The sequence below is a fragment of the Odocoileus virginianus genome, chromosome 8 (genome assembly GCF_023699985.2).
Source record: "Odocoileus virginianus isolate 20LAN1187 ecotype Illinois chromosome 8, Ovbor_1.2, whole genome shotgun sequence".
In the NCBI taxonomy this organism is placed as follows: Eukaryota; Metazoa; Chordata; class Mammalia; order Artiodactyla; family Cervidae; genus Odocoileus; species Odocoileus virginianus.
The window spans coordinates 13,092,850-13,115,114 of record NC_069681.1 but is presented as its reverse complement, the minus strand read 5'-3'; the positions used below and the strand labels follow the sequence as shown (position 1 = coordinate 13,115,114).

Sequence of the window (22,265 nt, the reverse complement as noted above, 5' to 3'; positions counted from 1 at the left end):
GTGGGATCTCTAACTTATCCCTCAAGGTTGCTTGCTTCAAACTACCCTGATATATGGCCTGGCGGGGGCAGGGTGGCGGGGAGGAAACAGCAGCTGGGGCCTTGCTGAGGTACTTAAGAATTATGGCAGATTGCCTTTCTATAATTTCCACTAATTTGTTCTTTTTTCTTTCTATCCCTTCAGGATTTTGTACATTAGATACCTGTAGTGTGTTTAAATTTCATTTAGACTTCTTTTCTCCAAACTAATCATTTCTAGTCCCTTTGACCACGCCTCCCGCCTCCCATAATCTGGCTTTGAGTCCCCTCACCAGTCAGTTCAGTTGCTCAGTCGTGTCCGACTCTTTGCGACCCCATGGATTGCAGCACACCAGGCTTCCCTATCCATCTCCAACTCCTGGAGCTTGCTCAAACTCATGTCCATTGAGTTGGTGATGCCATCCAACCATCTCATCCTCTGTCATCCCTTCTCCTCCCGCCTTCAATCTTTTCCAACATCAGGGTCTTTTCTAATGAGTCAGTTCTTCATGTCAGGTGGCCAAAGTATTGGAGCTTCAGCTTCAACATCAGTCCTCCCAATGAACATTCAGGACTGATTTCTTTTAGCATTGACTGGTTTGATCTCCTTGCAGTCCAAGGGACTCTCCAAGAGTCGTCTCCAACACCATAGTTCAAAAGCATCAATTCTTAGCACTCAGCTTTCTTTATGGTCCAACTACACATCCATACATGACTACTGGAGAAACCATAGCTTTGACTAGACAGAACTTTGTCAGCAAAGTAACGTCTCTGCTTTTTAATATGCTGTCTAGGTTGGTCATAACTTTTCTTCCAAGGAGCAAGTGTCTTTTAATTTCATGGCTGTAGTCACCATCTGCAGTGATTTTGGAGCCAAGAAAACAGTCTGTCACTGTTTACATTGTTTCTCCATCTATTTTCTATGAAGTGATGGAACCAGATTGCCATAATCTTCATTTTTTGAATGTTGAGTTTTAAGCCACCTTTTTCACTCTCCTCTTTCACCCTCAAGAGGCTCTTTAGTTCCTCTTCGCTCTTTGCCATAAGGGTGGTGTCATCTGCATATCTTGAGGTTATTGATATTTCTCCTGGCAATCATGATTCCAGCCTGTCCTTCATCCTGTCTGACATTTCTCATGATGTATTCTGCACATAGGTTAAATAAGTGAGAGGACAATATACAGCCTTGACATACTCCTTCCCCAATTTGGAACCAGTCCATTATTTCATGTCTGGTTCTAACTGTTGCTTCTTGACCTGCATACAGATTTCTCAGAAGGCAGGTAAGGTGTTATGGTATTCCCATCTCTTGAAGAATTTTCCACAGTTTGTTGTGATCCACACAAAGGCTTTGGTGTAGTCAATAAAGCAGATGTTTCTCTGGAACTTTCTTGCTTTTTACCCTCACCATTAGTATTGCTTTTCTTTGACCTTATAGAAGGATTATTTCCCAAAATATAATGCTCCAAATATTGTCTAATCAATTTATTAGAAGAAAGAGACACTGCTATGCTTATTCTAGAAGTATGCTTCTATATTGCAACCTGGGATCCCATGAGTATTTTTGGCAGTCCCATTAATTCTTATTGGAAAACACTGACTTCTATCATAAACTGCTATTAAGCCATACATTTTTATTCTGTCCTAGGCTATTCTTATGCCAGAGGATGGACTCTTCATGTAGTTTTTCATTAATCATTGTATCAACCAGATTCCATTTCATATAATAGAAAAGGTGAAAGTAAGCTTATTATTTTAAGATAGTTGTTATTTAGCAGAAAAGGCAGTTCCCTGTTGTCTGATATTTTGTGAATTATTCCTCCTCTATATAAGAGAACAGTGCTAATATAAATGACATACAACCCTCAAACTCTTCTTTTAAACAAGAGTTCAAAAAATAAATAAACAAGAGTTCAACAGATTTTTGCTATCTTCTCTCCACTGTCCACACCATGTATGTACAAGAATGAGTTGACATTATTCATCTGCTTTAAAAAAAAACTGAAACATGTACATATTTTTTTGAAACAGAAATGTTACTTTAAATATTACTAGCAGGGCAAGAAATTATGGCTCAATTTAAAACATTCAGGAAAGTAGAGAAAATAGTACAATGCACCCCCAGATAACCATCACTCAGGTTCAACAGTTATCAAGATACTGCCACATTTGCATCATATCCATTTTATTATTATTAAAATATTTCATAGTTACTGGCATATAACATATCAGTTTACTCCTACATAGTTCAATAAGGATCAACATAGACATTTTCAACAAAACTACAATATCATTAAACCCTAGAAAAATTAATAATTCCTGGCATCATTTAATACCTCAACCATATTTAAATTTTTCCCAATTGTCTCAAAAATACATTTTATAGTTTATTTCTTCTCATTTCTTCTCCTGAATCAAACTAGGACCGCTCACTACATGGGATTGTTAGGTCTAATAAACATACTTTTATTTAGAAAAGTCTGCCTCCTTTTTTTCATAAAATGGTATAGCCAATTTATTTTTTAAAAATTTTATTGAAGTGTAGTTGACATCTTGGTTTCAGCTATTCACCTATCCTTTTTAAAGTTCTTGACCAGCTGGAAACTGTGGATTACTTTTTTACCTCCTTGAATTTGTGGTATCAACTTAACCCTCTCTTCCACATATTTCTTATACATTGATAATTAGCTTGAGAGCACTAATAGACGAGACTGAAACACATGCTTAAGGAAAGTGAAGGCATAGGGAAGCACTGGTAAGATGTAAATGTAGTAATGAGTGATGCAAAAATAAGAAAATAAAGGATGAAAATTCAAAACTCAGTTGTCACCATAAATAAATCTAATTTACACTTAAATGTTTCTCATGAAATGAGTACCCTTTTTATTGTTGCTATTGTTAGAAAGGACTGTAGTAGTTTGAGCTACTGAATTGGCTAGAAATTTTAATTGCTTAACAAGATACAGTAACTGGACACCCCAGCCTTCTGAGAATTAAATAAAAAAGCTTGCTCCAGATACAGAAAGGACATAGTTCACCTCAGGCCCCTGACACAAACACAGTGGGGTGTGACATATCTTTTTCTACAAAGAAAATGCAACTGTGGGGAGAGTATGAGAAGTTTGTCTCCACGTAACTGATGTGTGATCATTGTGAGTCCAAACTAAATGTTATTAAATTCAGAAAAAACAGTACTGGCTGATTTCCTCTTCCTTAGTTACATGATGACCTAGCACGGAACAGTGCATTACTTACAGTAGCTGCCTCATCTCTGCCATCACAAGTAAAGTTTAAAACGTTGCCTACAATGGAAACAGGCATGCTCTAGGCCAAAGTTCCCACAAACACTACAGTGAGCCCAGAGACCATGCTTCCATTCTTTACTGCACGATTCACAGAATTTTTATACAGAGAAATCTATGATTCCACTGCATCCAATGTATTTTGTGTGAATTTACACTAGCTAGGGCAAAGAGGCTATGTATCTTACATGGCACGTAGATATTTCTCATTTACTATTTAGCACACAGACAGATCCATGTCTACACACACAAATACACAGATAACCGAGTGGACTTCTACAGATTGATGGCATTCTCTAAAAGTTCACATAAAGTAGTAGGATGGATACATTGGAAGGATAACTTCAGGAAAAACAGGTGAAAACAAATATAAAATCCTACTTTGAGATATAAAATGATGTAATTCACATGTCATTGTCCTCATTTCCAGCTTCTGAACCCATGGGTATTATGTGTTTGCCACATGACACAGAATAAGCTTCTCTGAATTTCCTTCCCCAAAATCAACTTACAGAAAAGCAGTTACTGGAGATTCTGTAGAAGTGAGACCCAGGCAGGTGAGGATTCCTAAATGTTTTTATCTACTTGAAAGTGTAAAGAAGTTGTATCTAAAGTAAGAGCTTTACATGTACTTTGTACACATAGGTTAAGACTGGTTCAACTTTATACCAAGAAACAGAGCAGAGCTACTTGTACAAAGTAGCAGAGCTAATGCCTCGTCACGGAAAGACCTTTTTTTTTTATTTGCATTGCTTTGTAAAGCAATGGAGTATAGCATATTTAGTCACTATGCTACCCCTCAGAATTTCAAATTAGATAAATTTTAGTTTGATAACTAGTACCTCTAAAAAATGATGTCCTGAACTCTGATTTTAAAACTTAATTTATCGTCTCACTAAAATGACAACTTGTATTTTCCATGTACAGTTAGCAGCAGTACTGAGATTGAAAACAGAACAAAACTTACTCAAAGTCATCATTGTAGTTACACCCTGAAAGTCCCAGAAACCTATGTACAAATGCTTAAACATGAGAATCTTGTAGAGGCAATAATACATGACTATTTAACAGTCTGTTTCTGAGTTATTGAATCAGTACTTCTCACTCAGTAAAACTGCAAGGAGACAACTACTTTTTATATGCTTTGACACAGATAATCCAAAGTCATAAATAATCGAACATAATTTTTTTTCAAAAATAATTTTTTATTTGGCTTTGGAGTATAATATTTTGGTACATAAAGTAAAACATGACTGCCTAATACTCTTCATTCAACAGATTAATATAGAGTGACAAAAATTGGAAAATTATTCATCTTTCTCAATGGAATTATTCTTTAATCTTATTGTTATCATGAAACAAAAGAGTATTTTGCATGAGTTTGAAATTGCTCTTATAATTTGTATTCAATGGCTTCCCTGAATTGGAAGATATGAGGTATCTTTTTAAATGTATTTATTAATTAAAGTATAATTGCTTTACAAAATGTTTTCTGCCAAGTATCAACATGAATTAACCATAGGTATACATATGTCCCCTCCCTCTTGAAACTTCTTCCCATCTCCCTCCCTATCTCACCCCTCTAGGTTGTTACAGAGCCCCTGTTTGAGTTTCCTAACACATACAGAAAATTCCCATTGGCTATCTGTTTTACGTATGGTAATGTAAGTTTCAATGTTACTCTCTCCACACATCTCACCCTCTCCTCCCCCCACCTGTGTCCATTAAGTCTGTTCTCTATGTCTGTTTCCCCACTATTGCCCCGCAAATAAATTCATCAGTACCATCTCTCTAGATTCCATATATATGCGTTAGTACCCAATATTTATCTTGTCTTTCTTACTTTGAAGTGAGGTATTTTATATAAATTTCTCATGAGTTTCATAAAAGAATTAAACAAGGTATCAGGTTGTCACAACTATACAACACATATCACAGTATTGAAATTGTTGTTGTATTGTCACCTTTCACTGGATATTAAAAAAATGTGGGCTACAACACTTCAACAAAATTTTGACTGTCTATAAGAATACTGATATTAACAAAATAAAATTTTAATTTAGATAGCTTTGATTAACTTAAAATCTGAAATGAGATTTGGGTCATAAGACATAGGTTCAAATCTTACTTTATCACAATTTATGTGATTTCAGTCTCTAACTCATCAAGGGTCATCTGAATAAGAGGAATAGCACCTGACCCCATGTACTTCAGAGTACCTGTAAAGGTAAAATGAGGTAATGGGTGAGAAGTACCAAACAAATATAATTTTCTGCATATTCAGGTAAGAAATATATGAAATAAGAAATCCTTTTAAGATTCATTGTGACAAAATTCATGTTAAAAACAGGTACCATACCATTTTTCCCAAGTGAAAACACCTTTTCTCTTCAGTCTACACATACACTTAAAACTACTCATTACCCCCCCCATATATATGTGTGTGTGTGTGTATATACACGCCCCTTGTATCAAAACACAGCCCCTGGTGTTTTACGTTCTCTGGACTTCCCTGGGGGCTCAGACAGTAAAGCATCTGCCTACAATGCGGGAGACCCAGGTTCAATCCCTGGGTCGGGAAAATCTTCTGGAGAAGGAAATGGAGAGTCACTCCAATATTCTTGCCTGGAAAATCTCATGGACGGAGGAGCCTGGTGGGCTACAGTCCATGGGGTTGCAAAGAATCGGACACGACTGAGTGACTTACTTCAATAAATACTAGCAAAGTAGAGTTGACACTGGTGCATCCTCTTCCTCAAAGCACTGAAATCCACCACCATAATGACCCACAGAACAGCCTCAACACAGTTATTAATCTACTAGTTTCTTCTCATTTATTTTTGTGTTTTGGCGGCAACCAGCGGCATGCAGGATGATCCCTCCCACCCCCGGCCAGGAATCAAATTCAGGCCTCCGCAGTGGAAACACCAAATCCTAACCACTACGCCAGGGAACTCCCTGTAGATTTCTCTTTGATCACCTCTCATATTTATGGCTTCTCTGGTGGCTCAGAGGTTAAAGGGTCTGCCTGTAATGCAGGAGACCTGGGTTCGATCCCTGGGTCGGGAAGATCCCCTGGAGAAGGAAACGGCAACCCACTCCAGTATTCTTGCCTGGAGAATCCCATGGACAGAGGAGCCCGGTGGGCTACAGTCTATGGGGTCATTTTTTTTTTTCTAGATTAGTCTTTTTTATTGGTTCAGTTTCTGGCTCTTCAAATGCAGTAGTGTAAAGTTTCATCCTTGGACCTCCTTTTTTCTCACTCTGTTTCTGTGAAGATGACCCAGCCTATTCCAGTAGACCCAGGCACTATCTCTGTGCAGCCAACTCCCAAATCTCTCTTTCTTCATGGCTCCTTCCCAGGTTCCAGGTCTCTATCTAGTTATTGACCACATATTTCCATCTGGAAGCACTTCAGTCTATGTGTCAAATTCATTATTCCTCCCGTGTCCCAAACCTCCTCCCCATCTTTGCTGCCACTCCAGGTAGTAATCAAGCAGAGACTGTGGAGTAAACAGGGATTTTCTCCACTGGTCCTCACCTTTCACCTCCATGCTCCAAGAACAGGATCTGCAGATTCCGTCTCTGAAATGTCATACTATTTCACTTACTCTCATCTCAATTTTAATTTCCACTGCATTTGGGCTTCATTATATCTTGTTTAAAGTATTCTGATTGCCTTTTAACTAATCTCTCTGCTTTAGTCTCTCACAAATCCATCCTGTTAAATATAATGCCAAGGACATAAAAAACACTCCCCTACTTTCTATGCTTACTCTTTGCCTGGAAAATAAACTCCAAACTCTTTGACATAGCATTCAAGACCCTAATTTGTTTCTAACCTGTTTTCCCAGTAACTCCTACCCACACCCTCTTCTTTCTTAGAACACTTTCAGTTTCACGCCCTAGTTTATGGTATTCCCTTAACCTGTTACGGTTGTTCTTTGTCTAAAGTCTATATGTCTTTCAGATCCATGTGATAAGTCATTTTCTCTGTAATACCTTCTCCAGTCTGTGTTCCAGATAGAATTAATCCTTCTTCTCCTATGCTCTTCTGCTATTAAAATTAAACTTAAGAATGTTTATCTCTTCCAATGCATCAGACTCAAAGGGAAAAAGTATTACTCATCTTCATTTCATCTATGATTCACAGAATGCTTGACAAATAAAGGCTACCCAGTAAATACTAAACTGAATACTTATTCCTGATGTATGTAACAAATACAGAGGACAAACTTTAAGAATAATTCTTATCTGTATAACATTAAAACTATATCATATTGATTTTGTCAGTTATTGTTAAAATCAATAAATCATTTGGCTTTGGATAATAATGAAAGTATATCTGAAAGATGAATTATTCATTGTAATCCTTTTGATTTTAAGTATATCAAACAGCTACATTTCTCTCTTACAGTCAGTTTGGAAGGAAGCAGGAAATAGTTATGCAAAAATCCAGTCAAGTATCTGTAAAAATACATAGAAATCAAATATGAGGCCATTAGTAGTGCTATTAAAAGAATCACCAAAAAAAAAAAAATGAATCACTAAATTTATTAAAGTCTTTTGTATATTAAAGAGTTAAAGACATTGTAAAGACTAAAAACAATATTCAGTTAAAATAACCTTAAGGAAAATCAGATATATGCTAAAGAGTTAGTGCCATATCACTGTCACAAAATTTTGCATAACAAAAAAAATCCATCTCTAAGAAATACTAATTTAATGAAATTACACTCAATCCTGCTCTATGATTGTAGCTCAAGTGTCAGTACACTATACCCTGTGGACCAAATCTGGCCCCTCACCTGTTTTTTTTGGTCAAAAGAATTTTACAGACACATTCATTCATTTCTGCTTCTGTCTGCTTTTGTTCTACAAAAGCAGTTGTTTAGCTGAGACAAAGATGATGTGTCCCACAACACCTAAAATGTGTACTATCTAGACCTTTAAAAAGTTGACCAACTCCTGCTACAGATAATTATTTGGAAGTTTGGATGTAAAACTAGGCTGGGCTGTGTATGTATCATTACTCTAGAATTTAGTTTTTTTATGCAAGGATTTCTTCTTAAAAATTATAAAGATGTTATGATAGAAATAGATGTCAAGTATATAGGAGAGTTAAATGGCATACAAAAAGGATTTTTTAATGAAAAATTGTGTTACTTTTATACTCTTGTATGTACTTATACTGCCCTTTTATATTAGAGTACATCACTGAAAATGAACTGTTCTACCATTATTGTTTCACTAAAAAGTAAAAAATTAATTCTTCCTGCAGGAATAAAGGAGTGAAGTTAAATATAATTATTTTTCAAAATGAGGGGAGGGAAAGGTGAAGCAGGGAGGAGAAGGGAGGGGGAGCAGGGAGAGAGAAGCTACTGTACCTCATTCTCTAACTGAGATGAAGCCAATCTGTGTACCAAAGTTAGGGCCATCTCGGACATGGGAAAAAAACTTGTCAGGATGACAAGACGTACAGAGGTTGAGATCCTGGTTCTGGTCCTGAATATTCTGTGGCAGAATTCCTCCCCGTTCAAGAAGAATCCTTAAGATAAAGATTTTTCCAAAGACAGAAAGTTTACTTTACCAACAGACAAAGCAATATGGAAAAAGCATTGATATTAGTGTAGAAGAACTTTGGGAAAGATCTGCTTGGAACAATGCAAGTTGTCAGTTACAGAGCAGGGCCACAACAGGAAATGGTAGATTTCACCATTACAGTTCTGGACTGAAATCAATCGTCATTGTTTAATCGCTAAGTCCTGTCTGACTCTTTTGTGATTCCATGGACTACAGCCTGCAGGCTCCTTTGTCCATGAGATTTCCCAGGCAAAAAAACTGGAGTGGGTTGCCATTTCCTTCTCCAGGGAATCTTCCCAACCCAGAGATCAAACCCACATCTCCTGCATTGGCAGGCCAAGTTCTTTACTACTAAACCACCAGGGAAGCCTGAGATCAAGCATACCTAGTGGCTTTACGGATGTCAACACAGGGATTTGGTGAGTCAAACAGCCGTACGCATCCAGGATCAAGATTATGAAATGCCTTTGCTGATTCCCTTGGAAGAGTAAAACAGCACGGTCCAACTGAAGGCCCCAGTACAACAATAATGTCTTCCAAACTGCAGCCGTATTCTGCTCTCATAGCGTTCACTGTAGCCATAGCAACACCTAACAAGGTACCTTTCCAACCTAGTAAATAGGAAGAAAGAGAGAGAAGCAAAGTCAAAACATAACAAAATGTCATCTTAATTTATATCTAAGTTAAAAGTGAGCAGGGTCAGTTTATGTATTTTTCCTAAGGGTGCTTTCACCTCTTAGTTATTGTGAATAATTTCTGTTTTGAGCATGGGTATGTAGATATCCTATTGACATTCTGCTTTTAACTCTTTGGATATATGTTCAGAAGTGGAACTGTTGGATAATATGATAATTCTATTTAAAACCTTTCGAGGAAACATCATACTGTTTTTCATGGCAGCTGCATCAATTTTATACTCCCACCAATAGTGCATCATGGTTTCCATTTCTCTTCACCAAAACTTATTTTCATTTTTTAAAAATATCAGCCATTCTAATGGATGTGAGGTGATATCCTGTGGTTTTGATTTGCTTTTCCATATTAGTGATGTTGGGAATCTTTTCACATGTTTATTGACCATTTACGTATCATCTTTGGAGAAAGACCTACTAAAGTCCTTTACCCATTTTTCAATCAAACCTTTTAGTCTTTGTTTTTGTTGAATTGTAGGTATTCTTTTTGTATTCTGAATATTAACTTATTAGATGTATGAACTGCAAATATTTACTCTTTATCTGTTGAGCTGACTTTTCACTTTGTTGACTGTGTTCTTTGAGGCACAGAAATTTTTGTTTTTGATAAAATCCAACTTATCTATTTTTACTTCTGTTGCTGTGCTTTTGGTATCGTATCTAAGAAACCACTGCCTAATCCAAGATCACAACGATTTACACTTATACTTTCTTCTATAATTTTTAGAGTTTTAGCTCTTACATTTAGATCTTTGATCCACTTTGAGTTAGATTTTATATATGACATAAGGGTCCAACATTGTTTTGCATATGCTTATCCAGTTTCGCCAGTACCATTTGTTAAAGAAACTGTCCTTTCCCCATTGTATAGTCTAGGTACCTTTTCAAAAATAATTTGACCCTAATGCAAGTGTTTGTTTCTGGAATGTCTATTCTATTCCACTGCTCTATTGTCTTTATGCCAGTACCACACATACTGTTTTGATTACTGTAGCTTTATAATTGAAATCAAGAAGTACGAGACATCTAACTTTGTTCCTTTTCAAGACTGTTTCATGTATCTTTGATAATTTTAAATTTAATGTTTCAAAACCCAGGAAGTAACAAATAATATTCACATTTTATCCCGGAACTAAGACTCAAATTTTAAATGACTTTGACAATGCTAAATAGTAAACCCTGACTTCTAGTCAGCAGAAGATAATCCAAAAGATCACTCCTCATTTTACATAGACTCATTACCTCTGGATAATCTAATAATAGGATTTTTAAAAAACCTTCAGCAAACAAAATTCCAAAACCTTAACAAACATAGCACCTAAAAATTCTTTGTTCTTATTTTCAGAGAATAGTTAAAGCTAATCAACTATAACATATTAAACTAAATGCAATTTTCCAAACATATCTTGTTTTTTCTTATCTTTACACTTGCTGCTGCATTTTCAAAAATGCCTTCTGCAACGAGTCTAACCTTCCTATTCCCTACTACCCAGACTTCAAGGGTAGACTTCTCAAACCAGAGACAATACAACTCAGTACAACTCCCTGGGAGTGTTTTGAAAAGCACAGAGGTTTGTCTTTTTAGTTATTACATAAGTACAACTGGCATTAAGAATTTTGAAAGCCAAGCACACTTAGTCTGCAATGTGACTATCTTGCGCCAAATGTTAATAACATTCCTGCTGAGAAACACTGGTACCTAGCCAAATCCTACAAGTCTCCCAGGAATCAGCCTCAGTCAGTTCAGTTCAGTTCAGTCGCTCCAGTCGTGTCTGACTCTTTGCGACTCCATGAATCACAGCACGCCAGGCCCCCCTGTCCATCATCAACTCCCGGAGTTTACTCAAACTCATGTCCATCAAGTCGGTGATGCCATCCAGCCATCTTATCCTGTCGTCCCCTTCTCCTCCAATCCCTCACTGCATCAGGATCTTTTCCAACGAGTCAACTCTTCGCATGAGGTGGCCAAAGTATTAGAGTTTCAGCTTTAGCATCAGTCCTTCCAGTGAACACCCAGGACTGATCTCCTTTAGGATGGACAGGTTGGATCTCCTTGAAGTCCGAGGGACTCTCAAGAATATTCTCCAGCACCACAGTTCAAAAGTATCAATTCTTCGGCACTCAGCTTTCTTCACAGTCCAACTCTCACATCCATACATGACCACTGGAAAAACCATAGCCTTGACTAGACGGACCTTTGTTGGCAAATTAATGTCTCTGCTTTTTAATATGCTATCTATGTGGGTCATAACTTTCCTTCCAAGGAGTAAGCATCTTTTAATTTGATGGCTGCAATCACCATCTGCAGTGATTTTGGAGCCCAGAAAAGAAAGTCAGCCACTGTTTCCCCATCTATTTCCCATGAAGTGATGGGACCACATGCTATGATCTTAGTTTTCTGAATGTTGAGCTTTAAGCCAACTTTTTCACTCTCCTCTTTCACTTTCATCAAGAGGCTCTTTAGTTCTTCTTCACTTTCTGCCGTAAGGATGGTGTCATCTGCATATCTGAGGTTATTGATATTTCTCCCAGCAATCTTGATTCCAGCTTGTGCTTCCTCCAGCCCAGCGTTTCTCATGATGTACTCTGCATATAAGTTAAATAAGCAGGGTGACAATATACAGCCTTGATGTACTCCTTTTCCTATTTGGAACCAGTCTGTTGTTCCATGTCCAGTTCTAACTGTTGCTTCCTGACCTGCATATAGGTTTCTCAAGAGGTAGGTCAGGTGGTCTGGTATTCCCATCCCTTTCAGAATTTTCCACAGTTTATTGTGATCCACACAGTCAAAGGGTTTGGCATAGTTAATAAAGCAGAAATAGGTGTTTTTCTGGAACTCTCTTGCTTTTTCGATGATCCAGTGGATGTTGGCAATTTGATCTCTGGTTCCTCTGCCTTTTCTAAAACCAGCTTGAACATCTGGAAGTTCACGGTTCATGTATTGCTAAAGCCTGGCTTGGAGAATTTTGAGCATTACTTTACTAGCATGTGAGATGAATGCAACTGTGCAGTAGTTTGAGCATTCTTTGGAATTGCCTTTCTTTGGGACTGGAATGAAAACTGACCTTTTCCAGCCCTGTGGCCACTGCTGAGTTTTCCACATTTGCTGGCATATTGAGTGCAGCGCTTTTCACAGCATCATCTTTCAGGATTTCAGATAGCTCAACTGGAATTCCATCACCTCCACTAGCTTTGTTCGTAGTGATACTTTCTAAGGCCCACACTTGACTTCACATTCCAGGATGTCTGGCTCTAGGTGAGTGATCACACCATCTAGGTAACTGCTTTCTTTAGGGATTATACTCTGAGTCATATAATTTGACATAAGTATTCCTTGTATCTCCTCCTGACCTAAGAGTCTACTAGCTCTCTTCTATCTTTACACTTATCACCATGGGTAGTAATTAACTATTAATGCTGGGAAAGACTGAAGGCAGGAGGAGAAGGGGATGACAGAGGATGAGATGGTTGGATGGCATCATCGACTTAATGGCCATGAGTTTGAGCAAGCTCTGGGAGATGGTGAAGGACAGGGAAGCCTGGAGTACTGCAGCCCGTGAGGTCACAGACAGTCAGACCATTACTTAGAGAATGAACAAAAACAATGTCTATCAGAAAGAAATTATAACTTTTATAATTTTGGGGAAAATTATAACTTTCCCCCCAACTTGGTAAAAATCCTAGGTGATTAAGTACACTTACCAGAGTGAGCAACCCCACATGCTTTTTTGACAGGATCTGCAAAAACTATCGGAATACAGTCAGCACCAAGAGCTGCTATCGTGACTCCTCTTTGATTTGTGGTGATTCCATCATAAGATTCAGGCTCCTTCCTTCCCATAATCCAGACATCATTGGCATGATCAGTCTAATACCAAAGATGTGAAATAAAAATGTTTTGAAAATAGAATTTCTCATACCATAAGCTTTTCTGAAAGTATTTTGTACAAAATAATATAACCAGTTTAAGGTTACTGCTGCTGCTGCTGCTAAGTCACTTCAGTCGTGTCCGATTCTGTGCGACCCCATAGACGGCAGCCCACCAGGCTCCTCTGTCCCTGGGATTCTCCAGGCAAGAACACTGGAGTGGGTTGCCATTTCCTTCTCTAATACATGGAAGAGAAAAGTGAAAATGAAGTCACTCAGTCATGTCCAACTCTTAGCGACCCCATGGTCTGCAGCCTACCAGGCTCCTCCGTCCATGGGATTTTCTAGGCAAGAGTACTGGAGTGGGGTGCCATAGCATTCCTTAAATACATCAGGTCCATATGTGTATAATATATAACAAATTTACTTGACTCTATGATATGAGTCAATACATAATCTCTATGTATTTTCCTCAAAGGAAAGCAGACTTCAACATTAAAAAAAAAAATCGAAATAGTACCGATGAACCTATTTGCAGGGCAGGAATAGAGATGCAGACAGAGTGAACAGACTTGTGGACACAGCAGGAGGGTGGGGAAGAGAAGGTGGGATCAATTGAGAGAGTAGTATTGACATACATACATTTCCATGTGTAAAACAGATAGCCAATGGGAGGTTCAAAAGGGAGGAGATATATATATACTTATACGGCAGAAACCAACACAACATTGTAAAGCAATTGTCCCCCAATTAAAAATAAATTTTAAAAAATTTAAAATAGTCCATCCATCATGAAAACCCCTCACTAGAGATGGATAAATCTCTAATTGCAGTAGTTGTTCAGTTGCTCAGTTGTGTCTGCTCTCTTCGATTTCATGGACGGCAGCACACCAGGCTTCTCTGTCCTTCATTATCTCCCAGAATTTGCCCAAACTCATGTCCATTAAATTGATGATGCCATCCAACCATCTCATCCTCTGTCACCCTCTTCTCCTCCTGCCCTCAATCTTTCTCAGCATTGGGGTCTAAACCTAATAGCAGTACCTTCCACAAAGTACTAATTGACTCAAAGAAATTAAATTTCCAAATCAATATATTTTTACTTTTCCTGGAGTCAAAGAAATCCAGAATTCTGTAAGAACCAAATATCTTATCAGTTGTACCCCAGTTCCTCCTAGTGTTAATATAGAAAACAATGGCTTTTCTCTTTCACCATTCAGGAAACTTACCTCTAAATCAAAAAGGCAGTGGTACTATACTCTGGGGCTTTCTTCATGGTTCAGTGGTAAAAAAAAAAAAGAAACAAACAAAAAAAAACTCACCTACCAATGCAGGAGACTCAGGTTTGATCCCTGGGTCAGGAAGATCCCCTGGAGAAGGAAATGGCAACCCACTCCAGTATTCTTGCCTGGGAAATCCTATAGACAGAGGAGCCTAGTAGGCTACAGTCCATGGGGTCACAAGAATCGGACACAACTTAGTGACTAAAAAACAACTATTTTTAGATGTGAGGAGTTGCAGTTGTTTGTGTGTGTGTGTATATCATAGAATTGATCTTTAGAATATGATATGTATCTCTAAGAAAAATAACCACAAACATTATCCTAAGTTTTAGATAAAACATTAGATGTAAACATTAAATAGCTTATTTAAAGTCCATATAGTCATTGGCAGAGTCAAGAATATACTTTAAATCTTCCAAAATATGAAACAAAATTGTACCTTTATTTGGTAAAATTTATTCGCATTAAATCCTGCAGCCTTCCCCAACCTACGCAGATTTTCTTGAACAACAGCCTTGGGATCTCTCCGTTTGGAACTACTGAAGAGATTGAATGAGCTAAGAGTTGGTATGTAAGATATCCCACCTGTTCTTGTAGTAAATCCATGTATGAAAGTATCTGTTGAGGATAAACAGTGAAGATTAAAACTAGGCTGTACAAAAGACTGTAAAGCCTTACAAACCCAGTCTCTCATTAGGACTTTCCATAATAACCTCACCCTGCAATAGTTTATCCAGCTTCTAATTTCTACAGTTCTTTATAGCTTCATCTGTTCTTATGACACAATGTTTTGAGTTTGTTTTACCTTCTCTGTGGGATTACTGCTCTTCAAAGGGTATCTTTTTCCCATTAGTTTTTGTTATGCCAATAGCATATAGCTCACAGTAAATATCCTTTTACTAACAAGTGAGATTGACTGTTTTAAATTTCACTCTTCTGTGAAGGCACCACGGAGTTAAGGTTTCAGAATTTCTAAGTAGACAGCCCTCAGATTGGGAGAAAATAATAGCAAATGAAGCAACAAAGGATTAATCTCAAAAATATACAAGCAACTCCTCCAGCTCAACTCCAGAAAAATAAATGACCCAATCAAAAAATGGGCCAAAGAACTAAACAGACATTTCTCCAAGGAAGACATACGGATGGCAAAAAAACACATGAAAAGATGCTCAACATCACTCATTATCAGAGAAATGCAAATCAAAACCACAATGAGGTACCATTATACACCAGTCAGGATGGCTGCTATCCAAAAGTCTACAAGCAATAAATGCTGGAGAGGGTGTGGAGAAAAGGGAACCCTCTTACACGGTTCGTGGGAATGCAAATTAGTACAGCCACTATGGAAAACAGTGTGGAGATTCCTTAAAAAGCTGGAAATAGATCTGCCATATGACCCAGCAATACCACTTCTAGGCATACACACTGAGGAAACCAGATCCGAAAGAGACACGTGCACCCCAATGTTCATCGCAGCACTGTTTATAATAGCCAGGTCATGGAAGCAACCTAGATGCCCATCAGCAGACGAATGGATGAGGAAGCTGTGGTACATATACACCATGGAATATTACTCAGCCATCAAAAAGAATTCATTTGAATCAGTTCTAATGAGATGGGTGAAACTGGAACCCATTATACAGAGCGAAGTAAGCCAGAAAGATAAAGACCATTACAGTATACTAACACATATATATGGAATTTAGAAAGATGGTAACGATAACCTTATATGCAAAAAAAGAAAAAGAGACTCAGATGTATAGAACAGACTTGTGGACTCTGTGGGAGAAGGCGAGGGTGGGATGTTTCAAGAGAACAGCATCGAAACATGTATATCTAGGGTGAAACAGATCACCAGCCCAGGTTGGATGCATGAGACAAGTGCTCAGGCCTGGTGCACTGGGAAGACCCAGAGGGATGGGGTGGAGAGGGAGGTGGGAGGGGGGACCGGGATGGGGAATACATGTAAATCCATGGCTAATTCATTTCAATGTATGACAAAAACCACTGCAATGTTGTAAAGCAATTAGCCTCCAACAAATAAAAATAAATGGAAGAAAAAAAAATAAATAAAACCAAGGCTGGGGGATTTGTCTTAAAGCTGAATTTGCATAAAGCGAATTTATTTAGAGTGGCTTTGAAGGGACTATTCCTTCACACATGTGACTCTGTAAGGCCGTGCATTACACTCCCATGTTATAACTGATGCTAAGGAACACATGATCTCACACCAGTCTACAAAAGAAACAAGAAAAAGAGGTGAACAACCTGTAAAGAAAGACTGGCTTTTCATATTCAAGTAAAACAACTGATAGTGTTGAACATACCTGGGATCAAAGGAGATGTGATAATGGTTAATTCTCCCTTCAGTGCTGGCAAACTTCTCAAGTATGTTTCTATTTCATTCTGGATTGCTTCTAGTTCTTGAGCTCTGATTATGTTTACTTCAGTAGACTGTTTCAGGAGACCTCCCTTCAAAGTCATCTGTAAATCTTCAAACTCAAAACTGTAAACATCAGTAAAGAGTTGGTCAATGAAAGCCTTCATTAATGTCTTCCGGTGCACAGGCACAATTACCTTAATGCTACTCAAATTTTTTTCATCAACTTTTTGTTTAATTATATACAAAGAGGCAGCCATGCTGGGATTGCTAACAGTCTCAAATTCTCTCAAGAGAGCTGATAATCCATTGCCTGTTTCTAATTCACAATTATCATGGTCACAGCTGATGTTACTACAACACATTATGCAAAAGAACTTGGCCTTGGCACCATGGTGGTATCTGACCGCATTCAATGTCTTTAATAATGTCTGATGACAGTTTTGCTGAGAGTTCAGTTTCAAACCAAAGAGATCAACCAACACTGCTTCTGCCATTCTTCAATTCTGTACAAAGTTCTTCAATGAAGTTTTTGTGTCCCCCAAAATTCACCTGTAAAGAAAAACTAGCATAAGAAAGAATGCAAAATTATATCAACATAGTTACAGTTACAACAGAAACTTGTGGATGGGTAAACAGAAGAATTGCATTGATTTAAAAATGTAATCAGAATAGTGAACCTGGACTCCTCCCAGAAAAGCTAATCTACTATTTATCAGAAGAGAACCATGACAATGAGAGCAAAGCCAGCTCTTAATTCATTTTGTGAATGTACATCTTTCTAGTAGAACAACAGGTTTTGTTTTGTTTTCAGATAGTAAATTTTAAGCAGGGAATTACTTATTGACTTAGAGGAAGTACTGTTTTTTAATTACAGGGTGTCAACCTATCATTGATACATCATTAATCCTGACATGACAGGCTTGTTAGGTCACATCCCTTCCTACGAAATACCTGGGCCTTAAGTTCAATAAGATTAATTGGAGTTGCATTTAAAATTAAAAAAAAATTTTAATTTCTATTTTTTTTTTCAAGAAAAATTGTTGTTTTTTTTCCCCCCCAGAAACAGACTCACAGATATGAGCTGTTACCAGCAGTTGAGGGAAGGAGGGGAGGGGCAAGATAGGGGTAAGGGGATTAAGATACAAACTATTATGTATAAAATAAATAAGCTACACGGATATATTGTACACCACAGAGAATACAGCCAGTATTTGAGAATAACCTTAAATGGCATACTTTATAAAAATGTTGACTCACCATGTTGAACCCAACATTAATATTGTAAATTAACTGTACTTCAATTAAAAAAAAAAAAAAAAGTCCGTTTTGAAGGTTAAGAGCAGAGATGACCGACAGGTTTGCCTCCAGGAGTCACAGGTATGGCAGCACCTCGTTACATTAACACTCGGCACTCGGTCCAACGATCACGCAAGCAACTGCCATTTGGATCACGTGCGCACCCCCGCCCCGCTCTCCTCACCCCCCACTGCACTCACACGCCTTCTCACCCCGGCCCCTGCCCGCCCGTCCGGGCTGCCGCGCTCTCTCTGGCGACCCCTCCGGTGTCAGCCTCTGCCCCTCCTGACCCCCGCCCTCCGCACCGAGTAACGCCTCACGACGAACGCCTCGGCCACCGCCCGGTCGACGCTCTGCCCCGCGGGTCGGCCGCTGCCCACACGCCGGGCCCTCGCCCCGACTCCTGCCGCCCCTGCGGGCCTTTCTGACGGTCGGGCGCACACCCGAGTCCGTCCTCCGTCACTTTCGGTTGCACGCTCGGCGGCGAGCTCGAGCTCTGAGGCGTCTGCCGGCCCCGGTCCTGAGCCTGAACGAGACCCAGAGGCCGCGAGCGTGCGCCCCCGCAGTCCTCAGCCGAGTCCCCGCCGCTGTGAGGGCGGCGCCCGTCCCGCCTCAGCCGCTGCACCCGCTTGACTGTGGACGGAGCACCCGCCCCGCATCCACCCGACGGCTGCGGAGGCCGGGCCGGGGGGCGGGGAGCGGGAGCGACCCGGGGGGGCGGACGCGCCCGAGCGCGGGGAACCGTCAGCAGTTCCGGGTCCGGCGGCCGCCAGCCTGCACCCGCCGCGCGGCCCCTGGAAGAGGAACGGGAACCGAGCTGCGGCCGGGCCGAGCGGAGCTATAGGCAGGTCCGCGGGCGGGAGGCCGGGCAGGAGGCGGGGCGGGTGAGGGGCGGGCGGGCCGTGAGGGAGAGGGCCGGCCTCCCGACGGGGCGCGCGGGGGAGCGGCCCGGGTCGGCGGCCGCCTCCCTCCCCCGGGAGACGACGCCTTCTCCTGCGTCTGCGGTCGGCGCGGTCGGGACCCCCAGTTTCGTCCTCAGAGCCCTGGCCCGAGACCCTCCTTACGTTAATACTTGGCACTGTGTCGCGTCCAAGTTCACATACTGCGCCTCCTCAGGCAGATTTTTTTTTCTTTCTTCTTTACTGTTTGGCTTTGTTTCCAGAAACAAGTTGACTGAACCCTCTGCCTTTTTTGCTGATCCCGCCTAACTTGTTGACTAGACTTAATAGCTCCTTCACGTGTGTGGATAAACCCATGTCCTTATAAAAATATGGGCCAAGCATAGAAAATTAGAAGGCACTGACCTTAAGAGTTGTGATAAGAATGTAAATTAGCATCCCCTTTCTCCCCTCAAAGAGCGTAACATTTATTTATTTTAAAATACTGAACAGCTCCTACCTATGTAGATGGCAGATTCTATGGCCAAAGGGAAAATATCTCCAACCTTCAAACGTAGGAGACAAGGTGCTTCCTGTGGCACTGTTTATGATGGAAGGAAGGAGTCCCTTTTTTTCTGACAGTTGCTCACATGATAAGTTCTGAAGAATGTTTCCCTGAAAGAAAGAATCTCAGCAATCTGGGAGTTTATTAGAGCACTGGGAACTGAGACTACTGCTATTCTGTTTGAGTAGAGAATGAGGTCACCAATCCACCCATCAGTGAACCCACTCTTCAGTATCTGGCAGATTTTTTTCCCCAAAAAACTGTATTTTCATTATTTTTCTGAACATTTATTAAGAGCACTGAGTGGTAGGTGTTACACCTGATCCACTCTGTCCCAAGCTTGTTTTATGTTGAACATCACTGTAAACAAAATGGAGGTCTTTAGTTACAACACTGGGTTAAAACATTTATGTCTGTTTTTATAGATGATGAGCATTTATTTCCTGTCATGCAACAGTAAACAAGTTAAAAAAGAAATATTTTAAAATAGAGAAGCCATCAGGGAAGAGAAAGTTTGTCATTATATTGTATTTACAAACCATTTCCTTTCACCATCTGGTCCTGGACTTTGGCCTGATCTGACACTCATCTCATCCCCATTCCCCCACTCCAGTGGCTCTCAATGCTGGCTGCACATCAGAACTACAAGTAGAATTTTAAAAAAGCAGAAATGCAGGGACCACCCCTCTGTACCACCTCCAGATACACATCTGAATCAGAAACTCAAGGAGTCAAGTCTCAGCCTGTTTTGCTTTGCTTTTTGTTTTGCTTTAATCTCTACAGATGATTCAGATGCATAATTAGATTTGAAAAAATGACTTCCCTATTACCAAACTACTCAAACTAAAGGCTGTTCCTTGGAACACCATATGATTTCATCCTTTACATAAACTATTTCTTCTACTTAGAACACTGTTCTCTATATATACTTTTTTTAAAAAACAGCTACTTGTTCAAGACCCTCCAAGCTCAAATATAACCTTCCTTGAAGCCCCACCCCTTCACCAAGCACAATCAACTACTTCTTTTAGCATTTTGTTTTTACAGGAGAAGCTCATTCGTAGATGCAGTCTGGATCCATAACCAAGCAATACGTTGAAAAAGTCTATTAAACATTAAATTGTATACTTCATAAATACGAACATGGTAGTATGTAAATTATATCTAATAAAACTGTTTCAAAGGAAAGTTAAACCAGTCATGAAAAAGTATAAAATGTATACCATAATACCTTAAAGGTTCTTTTATTAACCTGAAACAACTACGTGCTTGTTTGCTAGTCTGTTGAGTGGCACAGCCTTTTGCCACAGCCTTTCCTTTGTACATGGCCTCCAGATTAGAGTTCTGCGTCATGTACTACAATAAAGTACACTTCCTAACTATCAGCTAAGCTTTCTCAAAATATCATTCTTTTAAGAGGAAAATGAAGCTTCCCAGGCGGTGCTAGCGGTAGAAAACCTACCTGCCAATGCAGGAGAGACATAGGTTCTATGAATCCTTGGGCCAGGAAGATCCCCTGGAAAAAGGAATGGCAGCCCACTCCAGTATTCTTGCCTGGAGAATCCCATGGACAGAGGAGTCTGGCGGGCTACAGTCCATAGGATCACAAGGAGTTGGATACAACTGATGCGACTTACCATGCATGCAAGAGACACTTGTGAAGCTATCTGAGTGCAAATTACTTCTTCATAATCTTTTTATAGTTATCTCATGCATTCAAACAACTCACCTTAATAGGGTCTTGAAAAATATAAATGTAGCTTTTAAAGAACAAACTTTCCCAGAAAGATAAACACCAATACAGTATACTAACGCATATATATGGAATTTACAAAGATGGTAACGATAACCCTATATGCAAGACAGAAAAAGAGACACAGATGTATAGAACAGACTTTTGGACTCTATGGGTGAAGGCGAGGGTGGGATGATCTGAGAGAACAGCATCGAAACATGTATATTATCAAGTGTGAAACAGATCGCCATTCCAGGTTGGATGCATGAGACAAGTGCTCAGGGCTGGTGCACTGGGATGACCCAGAGGGATGGGATGGGGAGGGAGGTGGGAGAGGGGTTCAGGATGGGGAACACAATGGCTGATTCATGTCAATGTATGGCAAAAACCACTACAATAATGTAAAGTAATTAGCCTCCAACTAATAAAAATAATTGGGGAAAAAAATAACAAATTTTTTTCCCACACTATTACATTGGTTTACTTAATATTTAATTAAATTGTGAAAACACAGTGACAGGTTCAACTGGCATAAACAGGTTTGAGAACAAACACAAGTGACATTGTCACATGTACAATTTTCACTGGTAGGAGCAGAAGTGGGCAGACTCATTGGAGAGTGGCTTTCTAACCCTTCATCATTCAGCATGCACGTTCAGCGTGA

The 22,265-nt window shown here is 39.5% G+C and overlaps 2 protein-coding genes across 4 annotated transcripts in view; one reads left to right on the top strand and one right to left on the bottom strand.

Annotated features, from left to right (window-relative positions):
• Positions 1-7,670: 7,670 nt before the first annotated feature.
• LACC1 (laccase domain containing 1) lies at positions 7,671-18,955 on the bottom strand. Of its 3 annotated transcripts, none has more exons than XM_070471189.1 (7): positions 18,867-18,955; positions 17,072-17,676; positions 15,184-15,362; positions 13,297-13,462; positions 9,288-9,513; positions 8,707-8,867; positions 7,671-7,786 (listed from the first exon to the last, which is right to left on the bottom strand). In XM_070471189.1, exons 2-6 carry the CDS (start codon positions 17,619-17,621, stop codon positions 8,708-8,710), a joined length of 1,281 nt encoding a protein of 426 aa, XP_070327290.1. In that variant the 5' UTR covers positions 17,622-17,676; positions 18,867-18,955; the 3' UTR covers positions 7,671-7,786; position 8,707. The 3 variants fall into 3 exon arrangements, with proteins under 3 accessions (XP_070327290.1, XP_020765743.2, XP_020765742.2); XM_020910084.2 differs by lacking the exon at positions 18,867-18,955 and adding an exon at positions 18,729-18,817; XM_020910083.2 differs by lacking the exon at positions 18,867-18,955 and adding an exon at positions 18,385-18,579.
• A 227-nt stretch (positions 18,956-19,182) lies between these two features.
• Positions 19,183-22,265, top strand: part of CCDC122 (coiled-coil domain containing 122) — a 40,040-nt gene continuing 36,957 nt past the window's right edge. Inside the window, exon 1 of the mRNA XM_070471192.1 lies at positions 19,183-19,271. The gene's annotated coding sequence lies outside the window, so the exon portion shown is untranslated. The remainder of the gene's footprint in view (positions 19,272-22,265) is intronic.